Raw genomic sequence first — 25,125 nt, forward strand, 5'->3', positions numbered from 1 at the left:
ACTAGGAAGATTGGAGAAAGTCACCCCTTCCCCACAAGAGACCAATCCAAAGGAATGATTCTAGTGGTGGAAATCTGGGACAAGTAGAGGCCAGTAGAGGAGGTAGTTCAGCACTCGGCAAAGCACACCAAAGGAATCCGTTACTTAAATTTACCTCTGTCCCCAGTTTTTTTGTAGGCGTGAATGATTAAGTCACAAAGGGATCGAGCTGGGGTAGAGCTGGACCTCTACTGAGATGTCAGAACCCTGGTGGCAGATTGAACTGAGAGGACGTCTTAGTAAAAGAGTTTGCCCAGTTCTCAGACAGGAGAATTTGTTCTCTACTGTGTGCAAGAGAGTCTTCAATCCGCACTGCCCAGGTCAGGCTGATTGGGCCAAGTATCACCCACCACCACCCTCCTCCCCTTCCTCATTATCATCATGTGGGATTTGCCATCCGCGGCATCATTCAGTACTTACTCTGAACCAGCTCCTAAGTCCTTGATTTATCAAAACCAAAGCAGTTTCATGAACCACCCCCTCCCCGCCTCCATTACAGCACTGGGCCTGGGACTCACAAAGGAAAAGGCCGCCCTTGGACAGCTCGCAGAAGGGGCAGGTTGATGTTTCAACAAATAATTTCAACCTGGTGTGACCAATTGCTGAGGTCATGTCCACGTGAGAAAGAGGAGAGCACTTGGGAGAGAAGTGATATGGGAACCACGAGATGAATCGCTGGTCCAGGGGTTCTCAAAGTGTGGGCCTGAAGCAGCAGGATTTTCATCACCTGGAGACTTGCTGGAAGTGCGGATTCTGAATCAGAAACCCTGGGTTGGGGCCTAGCAATCTGTGTGCTGAGCCCCACCCCACCCCACCCGCCAGGTGAAGCTGATGCTTGCTGAAGATTGAGAACCTCAGGCTGAAGAGGGAAAGCCCAGAGAAGCCTGTAAATCTGTGGTTTTAACAAGCACCCAAGTGATTGTCATGATCTGAGTGTCTGGGAACCCTACGTTAGTGGAAATCGCTGATTTTTCTTTACACCAACTTTTTATTCCCTTTCTATTCCTTTGTCTCAGAATTATTGTCTCATCTGAATTCTGTGAGTGCGTTTGTGTTCATAGACTCTCAGGACCACACAAAAAGTCACAAAGAACAAATGAGGTCAATTAAGGATGTACCGACCAACCAATCGTTCGTTCTCTGGAGACACTTCTGGTGTTCACACTGAAAGTCCACGTCTCAGAAAACCTTTCAGTCTTCTGAAAACCAGGACAATCGGCTGCCCTAGGTGGGCATTTATACATGTGCTTTCCTGTGACCCAAAAAACAAGCAACATGAAATGATGCGAGTTTCGAATTATCGGTTCTTCAACCTTTTTATGCCAGTCCTAATTCCAACCCAAATTTTATCATCGTCATCTTTATGATTTAGTGTTTCTGATCCACTTTAATTACCAAAGCTCACAGGCAAAATGGTACACATTTCATTTTTATAGCCATTGGACTTACGAATATCATTAAAACTTGACTGCATAAAGTTGAAAATGAACTTTCAGCAACTGTGCCCTTAGGAGAAACTTCTAGAGAAGTTAGAAGAAAGTTCATGGCTACATTGGTTGTAATAGCCTTGAAATATAGAAACAACATATTAGGTTGGTGCAAAAGTGATGGCGGTTTTTGCAATTATTTTTAACCTCTTAAACTGCGATCACTTTTGCACCACCCTAAAAACTGATCAACAGGAAAGCAGTTAACTACATCGCGATGTTTTCAAACATGGCACTGAAAATGAAATGAACCAAAACTACAAGTGTCAGTAATGGAGACAACCTTCTCTTTCTTGTGCTTTTTCATCTAGTTAACGAAGATTTATATAAACACTTTCTCTGTGCCAGGTACCATTCTGAGCACGTCATAAATTTTAACTCAGTCAATCCTTGTAACAAGCCTACGAGAGAGGGACAAGTAGTATCCCCATTTTGTAGGTCAGCGAACTGAGGCACAGAGAGGCTGAGTTATTTGCCCAGTGTCACCCAGCTAGTAAGTGGTAGAGTCAGGATTTGAACTCAAGCAGTCATTCTCCAGAGTCCGGCTTCTTGGCTGCTATACAATGTTGGAAAGAATCTATGAGAGTGTATGGAAAGTGGTTCCCATATAATATTGTGTCAGTAATATTTGGTGGAAGGTGAGAATCTTCCCGGTCTCTACCTGAAAGTATGTGCTCCCACAAACCCCTAGGGTGACCCCTGGTCCATGAAAGCACCCAGGACCTGATTGCTGAAACAATGCATTTATGAATGAATGAATCCACAGACATTTGGATGACAGCCTTATGTTTCTTAGTATGTTTGCATGGTCCGCAACAGAGTTAGCAAGGAGTACAGCTAAGGGATGGAGGGATGACAAGAGGGAGAGACAGATGGATAGCATTTGGCACCCAGTAGGCCCTGAAAATGACTAATCAATCATAGCACGATGATTTTTTTTCTGTTTCCTATAGGCCCATCCTGGCTCTCCTTCTAGACTGGGAACTCCAAGGGGACAGGGACCCCAGCACCCTGCCAAGGGCCGGGCACGTAGTAGGTACACAGTAAAGGCTGAAGAACACATGGCTGAGCAGAGTGGAGCCTGAAGGAACAAAGCAGCCTGGGCTGGGCACGTCCTGGGAGCTCAGGCAGGAAGAACCCAAAGGGCCAGCACCCTTGGGCACCTCTATGGGCAGCTAGAGACGACACCTGGCAGTGCCCTCGGTGAGAAGCAGCAGAGCCGGCCTCTGTGAGGGGAGGGAAGTGGAGAGGAAAGTGCATGAGGGAGGTGGCCAGGTAGGGCTGGGTAAGAAGCCTGTGGGCTGTCAACTGCGAGTCTGTGACTAAGGAGACCCCCCTCTCCACCACGTTTTTTGGGGGAGCTTTTCCCTGTTCCCTCCAGGGAAAAGCATCCTGACCCTAAGAACAAGGCTCAGAAAGAAAAATACGTGCAGTCTGTCCCCAAAGAGCCACCCCCCCCCAAAAAAAAAGCTCCAATGTCCACCCTATAAGTGATTACAACCCAGAAGCAGTATTAAAAATCCAGCCTTCCTTCTCCCTGCTTGCCCAGCTCCCACCTTCCCTTCCTGAAACTTGGTTTATTTTCGTCTCCTTTTACCCCCTCCCTCCCCTCCTGGAGAGGAGATGTTCGTTATTCATTTTTGTAAATGTCCATCTACTTGAAAAAGAATATGTGGTCTCTAATTGTGGGGTTCCATGCCTGTCCATTAGATCTGGGGTGTTAATTGTGCCGTTCCAATCTTCTATGTTCTTACTTACTTTTTATCCAGCTCTCAATGACTGAGAGAGGCATGTTAACATCTTCCACTGTAGTTGTGGATTTGGGGCATGTTAAGTGCATACAAGTTTAAAATTATTAGAGCTTCCTGCGAATTAAGTCTTTTAACATTATATTATAAGCCTCTTTATTTCTGACAGTGCTTTTTGCCATAAAGTCTTTTGGGGCAGATATTAATATAGCCACGCAAGCTTGTTCTCAGTGTTTGCCTGACTTATATTTTTGTACCGTCGTACTTCTAATCTTCCTGTGCCCTTGCAGTTTCAGCTGTGTCTTTTATAAACACTGTATACCTGGGTATTATTTTTATTTTTGTTCTTAATCCTATAAGACAATGCTTCTTATTGATATTACTGATAGATTTTGATTTCTTGTGATTGCTAATATATTTGGATCTATATGTATCATCTTATTTTGCAGTGCTTGCCATACTTTTCCTATGAAGCAATTTAATTCGCTCTTCTGCCTTTGACTGGAATGACCGAGTTTTCTTTATTTCCCCTTTAACTTTTCAGGGGTTGGAAGGAAGCTATACATTCTGGTCCGATTATTTTATTTTATTATTTTATTTTTTTAAAAGATTTTATTGGGGAAGGGGAACAGAACTTTATTGGGGAACAGTGTGTACTTCCAGGACTTTTTTCCAAGTCAAGTTGTTGTCCTTTTAGTCTTAGTTGTGGAGGGTACAGCTCAGCTCCAGGTCCAGTTGCCGTTGTTAGTTGCAAGGGGCGCAGCCCACTATCCCTTGCGGGAGTTGAACTGGCAACCTTGTGGTTGAGAGGACGCGCTTCAACCAACTGAGCCATCCGGGAGCTCAGCAGCAACTCAGCTCAAGGTGCCGTGTTCAATCTTAGTTGCAGGGGGCGCTGCCCACCATCCCTTGCAGGACTCAAGGAATCGAACTGGCAACCTTGTGGTTGAGAACCCACTGGCCCATATGTGGGAATCGAACCAGCAGCCTTAGGAGTCAGGAGCATGGAGCTCTAACCGCCTGAGCCACCCGGCCGGCCCCTGGTCCAATTATTTTAGTGTCTATACTTACATTTTTAATTTGTCCCCTTGATTTCAAGCTAATTGTGGATAATTGAGTTTGTCAATATTGATACCTTCCTCTCAAGCAATACAAAAACTTGGAACACTTTTATTCAGATTATCCTGTGACAGTATTTATTTCCACATGGTTTTATAGCCTCAGAAAACACTCATTGTTGTTTTTTATACAGTGAGTGTATTTTGGTTTACCCACATATATTTACCAGTTTCTTTTCTCCACTTCTTACCATAGTTCATGCTTCTTCTTGAACTTGGTTTCCTTCTCCCTAAAGTATATACATTAGTACCTAGCTGCCTCATCATGTTTGTTGATGATAAAATCTTTTCTTTCATTTATTTGGAAATGTCTATTTCCACCCTCCTTCTTGAGTGATAGTTTCACTGGGTATAGAATTCTGGGTTGTCAGTCACTGTGGTCTCAGGACGTTGAAGACAGTGACTTTGATCTTCTGTTGTTGTTGCGTTGAAAGTGTGATGTCAGGCCTTTGTTGGCAATCTTTCCTTTCAATTGATTAAGATCTTTTCAATTGAATACAATATCTTCTTTGCCTCTGTGTTCTGCATGTATATAGTATGACATGCATTTCTTTTTACTTACCCTGCTCGGGGATAGTTGTCCATTTTTAATCTGAGGATGCATGTCTTGTGTCAATTATAAAAGCCACTGTTTGAATAATGCCTCAGTCCAATATTCGCTGGTCCCTCCTGCTAAAATTCCTATTATGTATCTGTCAGACCTTCTCATTTTAATGTCAAGTCCTCTGAACCTTGTTTTTATATCTTCTGTCTCTTGGTCAGTTGGGGTGACATTCTGGGTATTTCCTCAGATTTGTCTTTTAGTTCACAAATGTGTCCTGTTTACTCCAAGGTGACAGTCATTATTAAGTCTGCTGCAAAATTGTGTTGTATGACTTAATTTTTAAAAGCTCATATATTACTAAAGCAGAACTTTGTTTTAAATATTTCCATTTTGTTGAAATACAGTTACTTGTTTTCTTTTGTATTTTATTTAAAGCATTTCAGGACATTACTCAGAGAAGGGACCGTTCTGTACACTGCCAAAAAGGTCATGGCATAAAGAAAGTTGAAACCCTCATCTAAAAGGACTTTTTAAAATATATAATTCAAAAATTTCAGTTATTTTGTTAAGCAGAGGATTTTTGGTGTGGTAGTTCACAATATTGCCAGGAAAAATACAAAACCAAAGTTACTCTTGGAGATGCCCACATGTGTCCCCAGCACTGTGTGGCCTGGAGCTCACGGATGGGGAACGGCATCAGGAAAATCCTGGACCGTAGGTATCAGTCGAGCCTGGACTTCAGTTCTCCCTCTAGTGAGAAAAAGACATTGGGGTGCAGATAATGGGGTAATAATTTGATAGATAGTCAAAGCTAACTTGATAGATAGTCAAAGCTATTTCCTTTGAAGGGAATTCTCCATGCCTGGAAGCTCAGAGAAGAAGGAACAGGGATGAACGGCTGAGAGAACAGTAATGTACGAGGTATCCGATCCCCCTTTATAGAGTTCACAGCCCAGCCAGGAGCAGGGCCACGTTAATTTCATGGGGAAACTGAGGCTCCCACATGCTCTCCCAACTGTTACCAAAAGTAACGTGCACCCACATGGTAGGTGCCTGGGGCAGAGACTCCTTCCTGGAAGCTACAATACACATACACAAAACTCTTTCTAGTGTACATATTGCTTTCATCCTCACAGCAGTCTCCCGAGTCTCCCTTTTGAAGATGGATAAACTGAGGATCAGAGGGCAAATAGCGTAACTTCTCTGTGCCTCAGTTTCTTCATCTGTCAAATGGGGATAATAAGGGTACTGACCTCTTCAGGCTGATGTGAGAATGAAATGAGTTGATGTGGACAAAGAATTGATAATAGGGGAGAAGATAGTAGTAATAGTAGGTCTGACACAGTATTGGTGATTATTATTCACACATCACCCCAGAATCCAACCCTCCCCACTGCCCCTAGTCCCACTTACTGCAGTGCTTTGTTTCATTTTCTCCATGGCATTCACCCTGTCGGACATTATACATTCACTTACTTACACATCTACTCACTGTTTCCCCATAGATCGTGCGTGCCACGAGGGCAGGGACCTCGTCTGTTGTATCCCCCGAGAACCCGGGACACTTGAAAGATATTTCTCAAGTCTGTGAGTGACTAAGAAAGTGATGGAGGCTTGATTTCAGGGAATCCGCCAGGAACTCTGAGCCCCGGGCCAGCCGCTCACTGTGAAGCACAGCACACAGCCTCTGAAATGCACATACCTGGTCAGCCACGGCCACGATTAGTCACGACACCACGTCCAGTCCCATGTTCCCCAATGGCGACATCATGGCTGGGCCACGTTTAGTTTGTGTTACACATACATTCTGCTGGGATTTCTATTTACAACACTCACTGGCAACTGTTCATTTCTTGGACAGTCCACAAGGTTTTCATAGGCAGGAACTAAACTAGTCTTCTCTGAATCTCCAGCAAGTACCAGGTGTCTGGAAGGTGTTCACATGAATGAATGGATGGATGAATGATGACACCAGGACAGGGTTCCCAGATATAAGACACCTAGTTAAATTGGAATTTCAGATAAATACTACTTTTTTAGTATAAGTATGTCCTAACTATGGCATGGGATATACTTATACTGAAAATCATTTGTTGGTTATCTGAAATTCAAATTTAACTGAACATCCTGTGTTTTTATTTGCTAAATCTGGCAACCTTATAGCAAAGGCCCTTGTAGTAAGGGACAGGAAGAAGTGACAGAGGTGAAACTTAAATGTGGGCCTGGGCTTGCTGGGGAGGCAGTAAGAACGGTGGATTCTAAGGGCTGTCCTCAAAGTGTCCGACCTAAGGATGGTGGCCAAGGGCCTAGGCCAACTCTTCTGCCTCTAATCTTGCAAAGGGACAGTCAGGGGACCCTGAGGGAGGATGGCTGCCAGAGGGAAGGGGAAGTGTTGGGAAAATCACTTTGGAGAAGGGGAACATTCTCATTTCATAGCCTGGCATTCTCAGGGTCTTGCATCTACCAGAATCCTTAAGAAAAGTGTGAACAGCTGAACACACACACACACACACACACACACACCCCTTGAGGCCCCTTCCAATCTGTCTTCTCCAAACTATATACTAGCTTCGGAGATCAGCAGGGGCGTAAGACATTTTGTTTATAATCAGGAAACACTGCTATCTTCTAAAATTAAAAAACAAGAAACAAGCAAGGAAAAAGAAACAAACGAACAACAAACTGTCCCACACGGTTTTACAGAATTTTACAGATTTTGAAATTTAAGTCTTTATTATGGAAAACTTCAAACATCCACAAAACTAGAGAGAGGAGTACAATGAAGTCCCACGTATCCGTCACCTGGATTTAGCAATTTCGTGTTTTGCCAACCTTGTGGCCTCTTGGCCTCAATCCGCTCCCCACACATACTTGTTTTTGCATCTAGGCCTCACTTCCCCCAAAGACACACTTATTTCCCCATAAGTATTTTTAAAGCAAATCTCGGTCACCACATCATTTTATCCAACTTTACAAGTTTTAAGGGGTTTGTACCCCCACTGGGCGCTCTCTGAGCGGTGGGTATTGTAATCCCATTTTACACATGTGGAAACTGAGGCTCAGAGAGATGAAGTTCTCTTCCAAAGTGACAGAGGTATGCCATGGGACTGGCACCAAGCTGTCAGGAACCCCAGGCTCTAAGGCATCCCTCCCTCCAGGAGGCCCCAGGCCAAGCCCATGGGGGCACAGAGCTGAGCGCCCCACCCCCAGCCCTCCTCCTCCTCTGCCCCAGGCAGGACTCCAGACGGTCAGACTTTGATCTCTGCCAGGGCCGAATTCCAGATGGAGACCCCAGCAGCCCCCTTGGGCCACACGATTGATGGGGTGTTAATGCTGTCAGGGTTTACAGACAAACCCTGGGCCTGGGCCTGGGCCTGTGTAAGGGCCAGGCTGAGGGTTGATTGTCAGCCGTGATGGGAACCAGACACCTTGGCCGGACTGGCTCACAAGGAGAAGGCCCAGAGGGAGGAGACGGCCTGGGGCTTCCCACAGTCAGAAATAGCGGTCAGGTGAGAGCAGATGGTGTAGGTTCCCTGAGGACCTCCGGGTGGCCCTCCAAGTGTCAGGGGTGTCCTAAACCTCTCCACATAGGGGGAAGGGCTCCAGACTCAGAGCCCAAGGTCCGCCACTGAAATGACCTCGCTCCACCTTTCCCTCTCTCGGCTTCAGTGTGCTTGCTCATCAGTAACAAAAGGAGGTGGGATTAGGTCAGTGGTCAGTGAAGTTTTTCTGTAAAGGGCCAGATAGCCAATACTTCAGGCTTTGCAAACCACGTGGTCTCTATTCCAACTACCAAACTGCCATTGTGGGGTGAAAGCCGCCATAAAGATCTGACCAGATGGGCATGGCTGTGTTGCAATAAAACTTTATTTACAAAAACAGGTGGTGGGCCGGATTCGACCCTCCCATTGTAGTTGCTGACTCCTGGACCAGACAGTCACAAAAGGCTCTTTGAACTCTGAAAAATGTATGAGTCAGAGATTAGGGTTCACAAACCCGTACACCTATGGGGGCCAGGCAGATAACACAAATGAACAAAGCAAAAGCCAGCGTAAGGCATTAGAGAGTGGTAAGGACTGAAGCAAACGGGAGAACCTATGCCTTCATTAAAAGAGGGTGGGATGGGTGGTCTCTACTCGGCTCCAGCCAGTTGCTGCCAGATGGAAACGCAGACCATCTGGCTCCCAGATAGAAATGACTGGTCAAGAGCATCTGCTTTTTTTTTTTTTTTTTTTTTTTTTTTTTTTTTTTTTTTTTAGGGAATTAGCTAGTTTTGAAATGTTAGCTACTAACTCCAACTTCTAAAAAAAAGTGGCCTGGCCCACATGCCAACACACATGGCCGCAGACACGGCCCAAGGGCCACCCATTTGCAAACTCTACCCTACATTCAGAGTCCCCTTCCACTCCCCCATGGCAGAAACCGTGTTAGTGATTCGCAGAAGCACAGAGATTATTTTGAAACTCACCCTCAGTGTCGAATTGTTTTTCTTCCATGCTTGAAGTCCACAGGTTGGTTGGAAGGTCAGGGATGCTGACAAGGGAGAATCCAGCCGAGAAGAGGTGACCTGTCAGGCTTCTTTGGAGGGACACACAGGCTTCTCTCCTTGGGAGAGAAGAAAGCAAGAACGTTCCTCCAGGCACCTGACATGATGTCCCCAGGTGGCCCACAGGCCCAGGCCCCTGGAGGCTGGTCTCTCGGAGCCGAAGGCCCAAGCTGCTTTTTATAAATCACCGTCTTCCTGGCTGGGATGGAAAGGGCCAGGGTCGCCAGCCTGTTAGGGTTTCGTTGCCAACTGTCTCTAAGGCAACATCCAAGCAAGATGTGCGATTCCGGAAATGGCTGCGACAGGCAAGAGGCAGAGTGGGCAGATGTGTGGGGCTAGCCCACGAGGGGGATGTTTATTTTTATTTGGGGGGCTGGTAGGCCTGGGAGCCATTAAAAAATGCCTATTAATCTTCCTGTTGATCTCAGGGGGGGCTAAATTAGAGCCAAAAAATGAGTCTGGAGCTTTGAGGACAAGGGAAGGGTATTTTAAAATTCTGCCCATGTGAACTGGTGAGAAAGAAAAAAACGCTGTCCATCATGGCCCCACACAAGTTACCAAACGTGTCCTGTTTGTTAATCTTCATTTGAAAATCAGCTTGACCGGGGTACAACTTATTTTCCACAAATTGCACCCATCTTGGGGCAGCCACTATGGAAAATAGCATGGCAAAGCCTCAAAAAAATTAAAACTAGAACTACCATATGACCCAGCAATGCCACCTCCGGGTATTTACGCTAAAGAATTGAAAGCAGGGTCTTGAAGAGATTCCTTACATGTCCCCCTTCACAGCAGTGTCACTCACAATAGCTAAAAGGTGGAAGCAACACAAGTGTCCACGAATGGGTAAGCAAAATGTGGTCCACCCATGCAGTGGACTATTACTCAGCCATGAAAAGGAAGGAAATGCTGGCACCTGCTACCACATGGACGGATCCAACAAGACACGACGCTCAGTGAAAGAAGCCGGTCACAAAAGGACAAACACTGTACGATTCCACTTATACGAAGTACCTGGAGTAGTCAAGGTTACGGAGACAGAAAGCAGAATGGTGGTTGCTACTAGAGTGGCGAGGCTGGAGAGAGAACGGGAGTTGTTGTTTAACGGGTAAGGAGTTCCTATCTGGCAAGATGAAAATGGCCTGCAGACCTGTCGGACAACAACGTGCATACACTTAACACGATTGAACTGCACACTTCAAAATGGTTAAGATGGTCAAGTCTGCGTTGTACCTTTTTTTAACCATAATTAAAAATTAAAATTTTAAAAGAATGGGCCCATGTTACCCGTAAAGCTCCCCGGACATTGCTAAATATATCACCCTAATCAAAATAGCAACACTTGCTTCGCCCCAGAAATTTCTCTTGTACCCCACTGCAGTCTATACTGCGGTTTTAAACATTCCGCAGCATTAAAGTTTAATTCAATAGGAGTATTGCCCTAGGGTCTCGGCCCAGCCTAAATCTCCTTGGCTGCAAGCAGCCACTTGACCCTGGGGGTCCCTTCCTACCTGGGCCTGTGGGCCTTTGGTCTGTGGGAGGGGGTGGGACCCAAGGAAGGACGTGGTTTGGGCTTAATTCCTAACCCGCTGCGCGCGCACACACACACACGCACACACACTCCCCTGACAGTGGCCTTCTTTGCTCACTTTGGTCACACTACAAATTTTCAAGTACGAAACCACCCCCACACCTGGCCTCGACGCCCAGCTTGGAGTCTGTCCCCTGGAGCTGTTCACCCAAGTGAGGGCTCCCCTGGGTGAGTGGACTCAGAACAGCCCACCTCACCTCCCCCACAGCCTGGACCTCTTGCTTTCAAACCCCTGACTTTGGCCCATAGAGATTCGTCAGTGAAGGTCGCCCCCTGGTGGACAAATTGGCACACAACAAAAATATGGCTGTGCTTGTGGTACTGGGTAGAATTTATTCAGTTGGGAAACAATACCTTGACAGTGGAGAAGTCCTGAAGACACCACCTTACCCGAGTGACCGAGGTTACGGGACAGAGAGCCATCGTGCACCGCAGCATGTGATGCTCCCAGAAGGGCACTTCACTGCCGCAGTCATCCTGCCCCCAAATGCGTCAACCTCAACTTAACCATGAGAAAACCTCAGACTGACCCAGATGGAAGGACAGTCTACAACATAACGAACTGGTACACTTCAAAAGTGTCAAGGTCATGAAACAAGGAAAGACTGAGAGACAATCCGATCCGACGGTGGCTGGGACCCTGGACCGGGAGGAGGACGTGAGTGGGAAAACATGTGCAGTCCCAATAAAGTCTGGGGTTTCGTGAGCAGTGAAGCCCCAGTGTTAGTTTTCTCAGTTCCGATGCCCATGCTGTGATTATGCCAGGCCTTGACCTTAGGGATGGCTGGGGAAAGGGCACGTGGGACTCTCCAGACTGCACTTACAACTTTTCTGTCAGTCTACAATTATTCCAAAGTAAAAAGTTAGGAAAATACTTGCGGACCTTCCTCCACATGTGGAAGGCACGATAAATAGGGGTTACAGTCCCTGATTTCATGGGACTTATGTCCTAGTAGGGGAGATGACATACAAATAAACCGAAAAGCCACATCTGTCATGAGTAGTAAGAAGGGCTGCAAAGCGAAATTAGGACAAAGGGGACAGATTTTGGTGGCTGGTGGGTCAGAAGCAAGCTTTCTATGGAGGTGACTGTAGGAGGTAACAATGAATGAGGATAAGCCTCACAAACTCATTCATTAATTCAACAGATATTGTTCCAAAGCCTGCTACGTGCCGGGGGCTTGGGGATACAGCAGGGAGCCCATTCCTGCACCCCTTGCCATGCTTTCCTTCAAGGAGGGAAGAGGAAGAAACAGTCAGTAAGTAACACCGTGTGTTCACTCGTGCTAAGTGTTGTGAACAAGACGCAGGGGAGGGGGCTGGCAGCATGGAAAGGGGGCGTGTGTACTTTTCCAACACAGGCTTTCCTGGGCAAGTGAAGCAGAGGCCTGGAGGAGGCGGTTGGATTTCTGGTGGAAGGAACGGGATGTGCAAAGATCCGGAGGTGGGAGTGTGTCTGCAAAGCCCAGGGCTGGCAGGAAGGCCAGTGCAGCTGGACCATGGCAGGGAGAGGAGCTCAGGGCCCAGAGCGAGCCATGTTTTCTGGGTTGCAGTTTGGACTTCCTCCCCACAATGGTAGGAAGCCGAGGAGGGTTCTGAGCCTGGGGTGGGGGGCAGAGTGTGGTTCGCTTTCTGGGAGACGACTGTGGATGCTGGATGGAGAAGGAACTGCACAGAGGTCTGAGTGACAAGAAGGCAGCTCCAGTGGGTCCAGGTGAGAGAGTACTGGGCTTTTCTGACAGGGGGAGCTGTGGGGGGGGGGAGGTGGAAACTCAGACTCTGAGTTCATTTTGAAGGTTGGCTCACAAGATTGAAAGAAAAAATGGATCAGATGTGGAGGGTGCGAAAAAGAGATCAGTCTAGAGCAACCCCAAGGTTTTTGGCTGGAACTGGACATTTAGAAGAAGAGAGGTTTGTGGAGGGGGGTCACAAGTTTTGGAGAAAAATCAAGAATTCTATTTCAGCCATGTTTGAGATGCCTGTTTGCCAAACTGGTTGGAGGGGTGAAGTAAGCCCTTTCCTGACTCTTCTGGGGAAAAAAAAGAATGTTTACTGAGTGCCCACCACATGCCATGCACTGTGGCTACCACGCATGTGTCATCTCATTTCATCCTCACACCGGGTGATGGGACATGTCATTGCATCCCCATTTTACAGACCAGGAAACAGGCAGAATGAGCAATGGCGGACTCTGGATTTGAATTCAGGACGTTGATGGCAGGTCTGGACTCAAAACTACATGTTCTTGAAATGTAAGGGAGGGCACTAAGATCAAACAGACCTACTCTTTCAGGTTTAGAAGGTTCTAGAAAAATAGCCAGGTAAGACAAGAGAAAGGGACTCCTTGCAACAAACAGACCTACTCTTTCAAGTTTAGAAGGTTCTAGAAAAATAGCCAGGTAAGACAAGAGAAAGGGACTCCTTGCAACATGGCTCACGACTCAGCTCGCTCATGGACTGTCTCCTGTGTGCCAGACAGGCAGGGTCCACGGGACAAACACCAGCCAGTGCGGAGTCCCAGGTGGGATGGGGAGCCAGCCCAAGTGAGGGAAGGTTCCCCAGAGGCGGAGAGACATGAAAGCTAAGGCTTTGTTTGCACCAAGACTGGGCTGAGAAGTCCCTCATGCAGCGTTCTTTCTAGATGTGTGCCACAGTGCAAAGGGGAGTCTGGGTCTATGAAGTATAGACAAGGAGAGCAAGAACCCAGGGTTTGCAAGGAAAAGGAAGGTAATAGGTGAAAAAACTTCTGCTGTGTCTGCAGGACATTCATAGATTAAAAAGAACAAGCCGAGTGAGTACACATCCGTGAAGTCATGAGAGAATGGTATTGGGACTGGTAGATGTAAGAGGATTATTTTTATTAGAATAGGTACATAGACAGGGGCATTGTGAATGTTTGTGGACTGTTTTAAAGTAATCACCAGTGGAATTAAAAAACGGACGCTTCTTTCCAAAATGCTTTAAAAGATAAAAGCAAATAGCAGAGTCCAGACACAAAAAAGCAAAAGTGACAAGAGGAAGCAAATTGGCCAAGTTAAAGTGTAACACAGAACAGGAAATGCAAATGGTAAAGATGGCCCTATTGAAATGAAATTGTTATTCTATAAAGAAATACAATGTGACAACTTGTATAAAGAACAGCTAACATAAAACGACAAAGGATGAAAATCAATGGTTGGTCACAGATGTAACACTGGAATTCTAATTAAAGGAACTGGGTGGTAATATTAATATGGAAGGATAATTTATAGCAAAAAGTATTATGCAGGATAAAGGGTCATTATACAGAGATAAATTATATGACAGAGATACATCAGAAAACTTTATGCATCAATAATAATGTAGCACAAAAGAAAAAAGGACAGCCTAAAATTGCAGAAGGGAAATTTTAACTCCTACTCTCTGCCTGGGACAGAGCTTGACGTCTAGTCTGGGGCATAGAAAATATGGAAATTACATTCAAGATAGAGCCAACTGGATAGTTGTATGGTTGCCGAGCACTTTGGTATGTGCTGAGTGTGGGCTGAGGTACTAATCTTTAAATTGTTTAATTTTAATTAAAATTTAAATTTAAAAACTTGCATTTTTCTGGCAAATGCAACTTTATTGCTTTGGTGGAACTACACTTTGCGTTAACCACTGAATAAATTTAGCATCCAAATTTAGATGTGCTGTAAACATAAAATAAGCACTGGATTTTAGTCTTATTGCAAAAGAATATAACCATCTCATCAATAATTCTTATGTTGTTGCATGTTAAAATATAATAATAATTTGGATATATTGGGTTCAGTAAAATATGTTATTAGAATTTATTTCACCTGTTTCTTTTTACTTTTTAAATGAGGCTACTAAAAAATATAAAATCACATTTATGGTCCCCATTATTTCTACTGGAGAGCAATGCTGAAGAAATAGGATGTACCTTGTCTTGAAGGGTTCAGAGAACTGTTTGCAAAAACCAACCATTACTAGATTAGGTTGTAGTAAGAGAAAATTATAGTGGGAGAGTCTTTAAATCCAGAGAGAATTTTCCTTTATCAAAAACAAAAAAACAACACAACAACAACAACAAAACTAAGAGTCTAAAAATAATAATGAAAACATTAAACATCAAAACTTGAAGGATGCAATCAACTTTAACATTGTCCCAGATCAGTAATTTTTATCCGTTGTAGGGTCAGCCACCTCTGAGAATCTGATACACTAGGCCCTTCTCCCTAGAAAAATGCACAGCCAGAATTTTGCGTTTAATCTGAAGAGGGCCACACACATCCAAAGCCTCCAGGCTACACATGCCTCTATCATCAAAAGTGAAAATCAATTAACTAAGTAGGCAATTAAGATTCAAGGAAAATGAAACAAAACCCTCAAGGAAACCAGGAAAAGGAACAGCAAGATAAAAGCCAGGATAAAAACAGCAGAATTGTTCAATCCATGAACTGTTTCTTTGAAAGAAAGGAAAAGAAAAATCAAACAAAACTGAAAAACAGCAAAGTGCTAGAAAAATCAATTAAGAAAGGAAAAAAAAAACGCGCATCAATGTTGTTAGAAATGAGAAGGAATGTACATTACCAAAAACAACACGCTGGAAAAACTCAATTTTTTTTTCCTGTAAAAATCTAAATTCCCCAAATTGACAGAATAGAAAACCTCAATCAACAACAAAAAAATTCCTATATTTTCTAATCAATAAAAAATATATACTTTCTGCTCCCCCAAAGGGCATTAGGAGGTGATGAATTTGCTGGTAAAGTATTTCAGATATTTGAGGTGCATTCCACGCTTTCAAAAAGTCTGTGTTCAACATTTCCTGGGTGCCTACTCTCTGAACAATATAGGATCGGCCCAATATAAAGTCGTTGTCATGTAAGATAAACACTCCTGTGTCACAGAAAATGACCACTGGAAGGTTATCAGTGTGTCATGTGAAGCCAACAAGACTTTGATCTCTAGGTCTGATAAGGGAGAGAACTTCCTAAGCTTTGCAGTAATATAAGACGTAACAGGAAAAAAAAATTATATATATATACACACATATATATGTGTGTATGTATATGTAACTAGGTAAACATTATCTCCTCTACAATTGAAAATTACATACCTACAAGGAAGCGGACAGGAAATTATTTATGGAAATAATGTACATAAATTAGTAAGCACAACATCAAGACCTCTAAGTGAACAAAGTAAGATTTAAATAAGAGGAGCTAACTTATAAACGCTTGCTGGAAACGGTCAAGCTCAAATTAAATAAGACAATTACTACCCTACATGTTAAATGATTTAAATTGACTTCCCGCCCCCAGCAAACATTTCCTTGTGTTAGCACCCCCCCCCCCCAATCTTGGTTCTTCTGGGGTCAATTTCCCCGAATATCGTTGGATTTTATTTATCAGGTAGATTGAAACAGGACTTATATGCTAGCAAGACAACTTAGGCAGAAATAAAGCAGCAGACACCAAGGAAACGCAGATGGGTACTCTCATGTCACATGAGGACTGGGTCATTTTCAGCACTGTGACAGACTTGCTTTGACCCCTATAAATAAAGAGTAGTAGTAACAGCCCAAAAGCTGGTTTTAGATTATTGAAACAAAACGTGCTTTTCTCACTTCCCTGCTTGTTTTTTTTTTTTTAAAAAAGACAAAATAAAAAAGTGAGACCGACACCGCTGTCTGTCATCCCATCACCTGGTAGGTAACGCATGCTCGGTGAGGAAATAACCTTCACAGAGAAAAATCAATCCGTTTAGTCTTACCCAAGCTTTTTCCTGGGGATTAGACTTTCCTCATCAACTTCTGTTTCTTCCCTGCTTCATTACTTTGGAGTTCTAGCCAGAAGCAGTAAGTGTCAAAAAAACCTTTTTTCAACTTGACCTGCGAATTTCAAGTGAAGCAGCGAAAAGACTGGTAAATCTGGTTCCAAGCAGAGTAAGACGCCCAGGGCGATCGTTACCGCCATATAATTACCTGGTACAACAGAAATTTCTAACGGTGTCTCATTAGGTATTAATGACATGAAATAATTACTGTTAAAGTGACCTTTTTGTCAAGGGGATATAAACAAGCGAACCGTTTAGCACCACGGTAATACACTCAAATTGCATCTTGATGGGATTTGAGCATGTGATGAATTCAAAAGTGAACATCTTTATATAATGGCTTGTGCTGCGTACATGGCAAGCTCCAAAGACGGTCTTCAGTGTGTGGGTCATGCTTGGGCATAAGTCTTACAAGAAGCCTGCCCTGAAAAACTTCTATTGACAAACTACACTTCCTATAAAGATGTTTATTGGCTCTTTGATACCAGTGGGGAACAAATCCCCGGCCCCACAACTTCCTGAATAGCAGGAACATAAAGCATGCTATGGCATTGTTGGAGGGGGTGAATCTGAGCAATTCGAACAGCTAGAGGCTGATGGCTCCCCAGCGCCCAGTCAGATTTATCTACATCTAATTTGCAAAATGTTGAAATGCGTTCGACAAATTTTCCTACCTCAGAGATTTAGCTACTGTTGCCCAATTGCTACAGCTAGTAGTGGTCATGAAAAAAAAGGTCCTAGTATCAATGAAACCAACATTCACGAATTGTTGGGTAAAGTACCACCCAATGTATGTGCCAAGTATCTAAGCTAATGAATGCTTGCAAAAACCTAATGCTGATTTTTAAGGGGACACAGCAGTCACCAGACGGACCGGGTTACACAGAACGGAGGAAACATGCAGTTACTCTATAATGCTTTTGGCAGCGGTGGCTGCCTTATATACAAGGCAGCGATGCCTTCATGAGCCAGAGACCACATTATCTTGGAACTGAAAAGGTGGCCTCACTTTTCTCAGTTTCCTCCAACAGGACAACTATAAGAACACGGACATAGCTTTTTAGTTTGCAAAGCGTTTCTCAGGGAAACGCCCTCGTCCCAGGTTTGCAGATGAAATGACTGAGGCTGAGTAGCAACTACAGTCTTCTCTCTAGTCAGACCATCTTAGATTCAGAACAATATAGATTTCTAAATAGATGGAGGAAGATTAAAAGGAAGGTCTTTTGATTTATTCCAACGATGACTGTAAGCTCTGCCAAGTCCCGGGGTTTACGGTTTCCATGAGAGATTCTGCCCTGAGAACTTGTGGTTTTTTCCTACTGGATGGACTCATGGAGAAGAGAACACAGTGGGTGCTAGCAGTCCACGAACGTTGTGCTTATGTACAGAATTAGGTGGTGGTTTAGATGGCAGACAACTGTTGCCAGCCTGAAAATCGGGGAAACAGCAAAGGGAGCTGTATGTCTTATTTCTAAGGAACATCACAAAGAAACTTGCCAGGACTATGAAGAGAAGGGAAGAATTATAGACTTGTAATTTGTTCTAGGACTGACCACAGTCTTGGAGCTGGGAGACACCGTTAAATGGGAACCACTCAAAACAGTTAAAGAACTCAACACCAGGGCTTCTAATTCAATGGTGTGTGTGTCTAAAACTAATCCAGGCATGCTCTTGTACCTTGGAGTATGACAATACTATTTCTAGAACCGCTGTTGGCTGGGATAATTAGGGGAGGGAAATTCTATGTCTATTTTACTCTGGCAGGTAGAGCCTGGCTCACAGCTAAGGACTGTTCAATCCGTAATGCATAGGTGTAGATCGTTTTTATTACAAAGTCAGGAGAGGAGGGGAAAAAAGCCACTCAAAGTTTCAGTAATTCAATAATTTATTCCTCTAAAAAAGTGTGTAAAAGTATATAGCTCTCATTCACAAGGTATATATGAATGACATTTAAAATGGAGGCCTTTTAGTATTGTTTCTTTTTATCAAAGTCTTTTAGTGTACTGTACCAGCGCTATACTGTAGTTTTTTTAAATGAACTTCACATATTTTTGTATTCTTTCAAATTGTTTGCTATATATAAAAGAAGCTCACTGCAAAATGCTTGAAGGAAAAAAGGAAACAAAAGAAATTCAGAACTTCCCAGAAATGTACAGCTTTTACATTTAAAAAAGGTTCTGAAATATACATACAAGCATGCTGGACAATCCCACCCATTCTCCCCTTCCCATTTCCCCTTTTGAGTTCAAACCATGGTAAGAGTTCTGATTTCTGCAGAATTTCCAAAATTAAAAATAAAAAAAAAAATAAAATAACTTCTCACTCTGTAGCAAATCCAGGGCTTGTACATTTCAGATTAATTCAGTAAAAAACTCACAAGTAAAATAATGCATATTTAAGGGAAATATTATACAGACTTTTCACACAGAAGTACATAATAAGATTTTTTAAAATCTATTGCCATTCATTTATTTTTGCACAAAAACGTATAAATATGTCACCAGCTTTTCTTAACTTAAAAAACTTAAATAAAAGACACCAGATGAAAACTACCCTTTGCTGCCTTTTTTTAAAATTTTTTTGTAGGGGTTTTTTGTTTTTTGTGTTTTTTTCTTTTTTTGCTTAGAATTAGGTTTCTAGGGAAGAAAAGCCCCTGCATTAAAAACAGCCCATTTTAAAAAAAAATTCAAAGTTCTGATGAATTCTGGGAAAAAAAGCAACCCCAAAGTGGTAAAAGATTACAAATATCTACTTTACAATTTGTCTTCTCACCAAGATAATTTTATACAAGTTTACAATCTTCATCATCTTATGCTCTTCAAAAGGCCTTGAGAATTTTTCCTTTCTGATTAAGAAAAAATAGCACTGCAATATTTTTAAAGTCAATTTTACACTGTACACATTAGATACAAATGGTTTTGATATATCAGATTTTTTTAACCTATACATTGCGAAAGTCAACCCCCCTTCAACTGGTGGTGCAGAGAACAAAATTATCCATTTACAAGTTATTTCTCTGCTTTCACATTCCCACCACACCACTTTTTTTAATATAATGTTTTAAACGTTAGATTATTTCAAGAAAAATACTTTTACAAAATCATATCAGTTATTACATTTTTCCTTTTTTTGTTAATAACCAGGATATGGTAGTCTCTTGGAAGAACTTTTACAATTTGCATGATTCTCTCCACAGATGACTAGAGCTCAACAGCCTGATCAGAGCGGCTCACAGGAGGCCAGCCCATGCCCACTGCCCTCAGACAGAAACGCACAGCGACGTAAGGGTTAGAAACGGAGTCTTAAAGACAACCCTCTTGGGCCTGGAATGAGGAGTCATAAAATACTTCAATTAGCCATTAATGCTTTAAAAAGGCTTTTTTTTTTTTTTTTTTAAAAAACGTCCCACCAAGAAGGCTCAACTTCAAGTACTAATTTAATGGTTAAGTTGTAATATTTCTTTGAAATAATGTTCCTATGGTCCAGAAAAAATTCACCATATTTATAACTGATTTTATGAGCAAACACGTTCGATTGTAATATGTACATGAGTCCCTTTTGAGCTAATGAGAGGAGAGGCCTGGCTTCCAATAAGAATTCACTAGAAAATATATTTCCACTGTGACTATATAAAACTAATGAAGGTACTTGCCTCCATTGCTCTGGGTTGAGCTTGACTGACTACCTTCTGTATAAAAATGTTATCCTTCATGAAACGCTGGCCACTGTTAATGAGGAACATGGCAGAATGTTTACCCAGTTTGTTCTTAGCAAGACCTACTGCTGGGTGGTTTCTGAATATATGACTTTGTCGGCATGATCGCCCCAATTTGGTTTCATTTCTTTTCCGGTTTCTAGGACAGAGGTATGGAGTCAAAGAATCCTATGGTGGGTCTGAGTTCGGTTTCAGCTACTGTACCTGGTCCTCACGAATTAAAAAAAATTAAAATAAAGTCACAAAAACTGTATGACAAAACAACTTAAAATAAATAAACAAATGAAGATGTCTCCAGACCTTTTGTATGTACACACAGGTATGAAGTTAGCCAAAGCACTCACACCAACCAAGAGGGGAGCACTAGGGAGAGAAAAACCCCACCGAGAAATCATGTACTGGAGCTGGTTCTGATTTGTAAAAAGTCCCAGATGATGGAGTTCAGGTAACCCACAGGCCATATACCAATAACTAGAGGATTTCATCCAAAGGGCCAAACTACCCTTATTTTTAAACAGAGACTGAAAACACAGACTCTTGTGCAAAAGGATACTGTCTCTTCTGTTGCCCTCTTAAAAGCCACCACCACCAAAAGCTTCCTGTGAACCAGTGGTTTGGGGCCACGCCGTAACACTGGCTGCTAGTCCCTGCTTACGGCAGTTTCCAGGTCCAGGAGCAGAGTCAGTGCGTCACTTGGGTAATGAACACTGCAGAAATGACATGTGCCTGCTGCCAAGGAACCACAGTGCAGGGCTGTGGGGAGTGGTCTCGAGAAGAGGATGTGGGCTGTCTGCAGACTGGAGCGGGCTCCTCGGACTGAGGTTGCAGGGAGAGGAACTGAGCCAGAGAGAACAAGTGCTTTTCCAATTAAAGTATATTCATGATGGCATTGTACAGCTGAGTGAGCACCACAAAGTGGACAGGAAGGCAGGAGGTGCGGTCCTGGGTGGCCGGATTGCACGTGAGCCAGGAGAGCGCGTTGTACTGCTCCAAAACAAACCTGCCGGAGAGAAGACACCAGTCAGCGCATGCGCTCCACCCGGGGAGGTGAGCCGCACATTCTCTCTCACAGGCCAGATGCCAGCACGAGGAAGGCCTCACGCCAATCCTTAACTTGCCCCAGGTGCTGTCCCGTCCTTCTTTTGCTCACATTCCCCCTTCCTTAGACCCGAACTGTCCAATATGGCAGCCACGGCCATGTGTGAATTCAGACATGAAACAGGCCCTCGATTTCAAAGACTTAGTATTTAAAAAGTATGTGAAAGAGCTCATGACTATTTTCACATTGATTACTGTTGACATATAATTTTTTATTAATGTTTGATGTTATTCTATTTTTGATATATTACAATTAACTACTAAAATTAACTTCACTGACTTCTTTTTATTATTAATGTGGCTACTAGAAAATTTTTAATTAGATATGTGGCTCATATATTTCATATTATTATATTTCATATAATAATTAATGTGGCTCATATATTTCTATTGAACAGTGTTGCTTAAGGGCCCTAGAAGCCAAAATCATGATCAGATTTCTGCTTAGCTCTAATTCCCAAACCATTTAAGTCAGAAAACATTAGGAAAAGCTTGTATATTTTCTCAAGGAACAAGAAGAGTGTTTATGGCCTGCTCCAATACAACAGAACTAGTATACACTTTGGGGAGGTATTTTCTAACTATGGAAATTATGTTCTAGTTAATTTTATTCATAAAATCTGTATCAGAGAAGGTTAAAAAAAAGTTTCCAAAGCCAAGTGCTGTAAGTTCCAGACCCTGTCTTCCTACTACCCAGTCCTCACTGTGATCCATTTTCATTACCATGCGACGCCACCTGTGAACAGGAAGCAAGGGCATTTGTAAGCACACGCGTGTAATTTAACCGAGTCTGCTACAATGTCTGTCCCTCGTATGTATGGGGGGACTTGGCTCTCATTGGCTTAGCAGACAGGGCTCTGCTGCCACAAGACAGCATCTCTTCCACGAATACCACACTTGAATTAAAACACTTTGGAGAAACAAGAGCAATTGCACGCTGTACTGCTATGTTGTCTTGGTCTGAATCTACCTTAAAACATCAGATGTGGTTTTGGAGTCAAGTGGATGTGGAACCCGCTGAGAATTCCTGGCAGGGAGAAGTTCGTCGGTCTGTGCTACAGAGATGTGGTGATGCAGCGAAGCCTGGGGAGAGAACAGACAGTTACCTTCCTGGTCTAGGGAACCACAGGGTGGAGGAGAGGCAGGCCCGTGTCTGCCAGCAGCAGAGGCTCTTAGAAATCAGGGCTTCTAGGATTCTGTGCGTTTTAAGCTGCTCAGGAAGCCCCATGTGATCCCACGTAAGTCCCTGGCCTAGAGCTGAAAGAAAAACCTAGCACTGTAAGTGATTAAATAATGCGCCTCTTCAGGTCTTAAGCTGTAGAAGGCCCCACCATCTGGACAGGGCTGACTGTCCGTGTACTGGTGTTCTTCTATCCTGATTTCCCATAAAAGTGATTGGTAGTTCTAGAGATTCAATTAGATTCAGACTATTGGGGGTGGGACAGGGGGCAGGAATACTCTATAAGCGGCGCTGCGCCCTTCCCTTCCCATCCCATCGCATCAGACCACACTTAGCCTGCTGTCCCTCCTGAAGTAATCTAACTGATCACTGGGTTCAGCAGGTACTAGCACGCTCCATCCACCATAAAGTTTCCCATCAGTTTTTAACCTAATGGCTTTAGCACAGTTTCATTTATTAAATAACTAAGAAATAGAGTATGTAAAGGAGAGGCAATATAAATGCTCGATTCTTCCTTTATTTCCCAGTGTTTAGGTTTTTGCTATTCTAGCAGCTTCCAAAGCTGACTGATGTGTTGTTTTTCAGCACAATTACGAACCCAAGGATTTATTGTGATCTACTGCTACTATCGTTCATTTTGCTGACCAAATGGTACCACCCCTGGGCAATGGAAACCCCTCCAAGTTGGCTACTGGGTCCTTTGATAGGACTCTTAATAATATTAGGCAATTTCCCTGCTTTTAAGCTTGACAAGATGTCCCAGGTTCAGCGTGACTAATTCTTACTTCAGACCTGGAATCAGTCGCTTCTTCATAGAATTCTGGAATGATCAATGGTATTGATCATAATCGTGGCAACAGAAGTGTTACTGCTGCTAAGCTGTCACTGCTCCTAAGCCTTTTCAGTAGACAGAACTAAAAAAAGTATATACATTTTCAGAGAGAAAAAAAATAAATAAATCTAGGTTCATACTGATAATGCTGATTCAAAATAAAGATTCCATAAATAAAGTCTTTGATTTCACAATAATATGTTAAAGTCATTAGGAACTTTCTGTGTGCATGTGCAGGTGTGTGTGTGCGCCTTAACTTTCCAGGTGTATGTGAAGGGGGGGGAGGGGTGTGTGCTCCTGTGCCTTACAGATTACCGAATGGTCTATACTCCACAGATGATTATATAAAAACATTCCTCCTTTTGTTACGGATGACTAATACTCCACTGAAAGGATACACTAAGCTTCTTCAATCAGTCCCCTACTGGTGGACATTTCAGGTGTTTCTCATCTTTTACATATGCCAGTTTTTGTTTTTGCCATTTCTTTTGCATAGATTTCTAGATGTGGGATTGCTGTGTCACAAGGGAAATGTGCCGGGCTGCACTATCTGGCTTCTCCCCACAGACTTATGCTGTCAAACCTTTGGCTTTTTGCCAATCTATGGGTGAGAAATGGATTTCTTTCTAGTGTCTTTTAGCCAAGCTGGAAGTGGAGATCTTTTGAATTTAACTCTTAATCTGGATTAAAAGTTTCCAAGAAATATACAGAAGGAACAAGTATAAATGAGGAATTTTTTAGCGGACTGCTGCCCTACTCCAGTGAAGAATGCTGATGGCCTGTGGCAGGGGAGGAAGCTACTGTCTCCACTCAACTGCACCAACAGCAACGCAATGACGGATTGGGAGGCAGACCACCGTATAGAACCACGTGTCCACCACAGATTAGACGCACCCTTCACGCCCCACAAAGTCTCCTTGGGTTAATATCATTCATTTCTTTTCAACATGGTTTTGGGTTCCTCTCCTACATTCTACTCTCCACCTATAACTAATGAAAATATCCTCAGAGTATAAGTAGATGTGAGAGAAACAGGAAACAGACTGTGGTGACTAAGACAAACTTCTAACCAAAATTGAATTTAAGCATAAGTCAATTCATCCCCCGAAATTTCAAATGTGATACCAAACCAACCTTTAGGAAGAGGGGGCACTGGTTCTGAGCCTGGGGACACGATGACCAAAACCACTGCGGGAGATTCTCAGCTTTGGCGGTCGATACAAAATACCCCAGGGCCAGAGGCTGTTGTTTCAGCTCCTCAGGTGCTTCTCTAGAAAGAAGACGCTCGCCCTGGCTCTAAAAAACAGTCCCAAAAGCATGATCAACATTTACCACTAAATAAAACCTTTTAAGAAAACAGCTGAGTTATCACTGACATGTAACATCACAGCAGTTTCAGGTGTA

At 43.3% G+C, this 25,125-nt stretch overlaps 1 protein-coding gene across 2 annotated transcripts in view; it reads right to left on the minus strand.

The window, feature by feature from the left end:
* Positions 1–18,766: 18,766 nt before the first annotated feature.
* MED13L (mediator complex subunit 13L) overlaps positions 18,767–25,125 on the minus strand; it is a 274,693-nt gene continuing 268,334 nt past the window's right edge. For both annotated transcript variants that reach the window (XM_081037745.1, XM_081037744.1), the window contains exons 29-31: positions 24,856–25,017; positions 22,680–22,792; positions 18,767–21,611 (exon numbers count right to left, since the gene is read on the minus strand). In XM_081037745.1, the coding sequence (XP_080893871.1) occupies positions 21,479–21,611; positions 22,680–22,792; positions 24,856–25,017 (408 nt within the window). In that variant the 3' untranslated portion in view covers positions 18,767–21,478. The remainder of the gene's footprint in view (positions 21,612–22,679; positions 22,793–24,855; positions 25,018–25,125) is intronic.

Source organism: Rhinolophus hipposideros (assembly GCF_964194185.1).
Source record: "Rhinolophus hipposideros genome assembly, chromosome: 24".
Lineage (NCBI taxonomy): Eukaryota > Metazoa > Chordata > Mammalia > Chiroptera > Rhinolophidae > Rhinolophus > Rhinolophus hipposideros.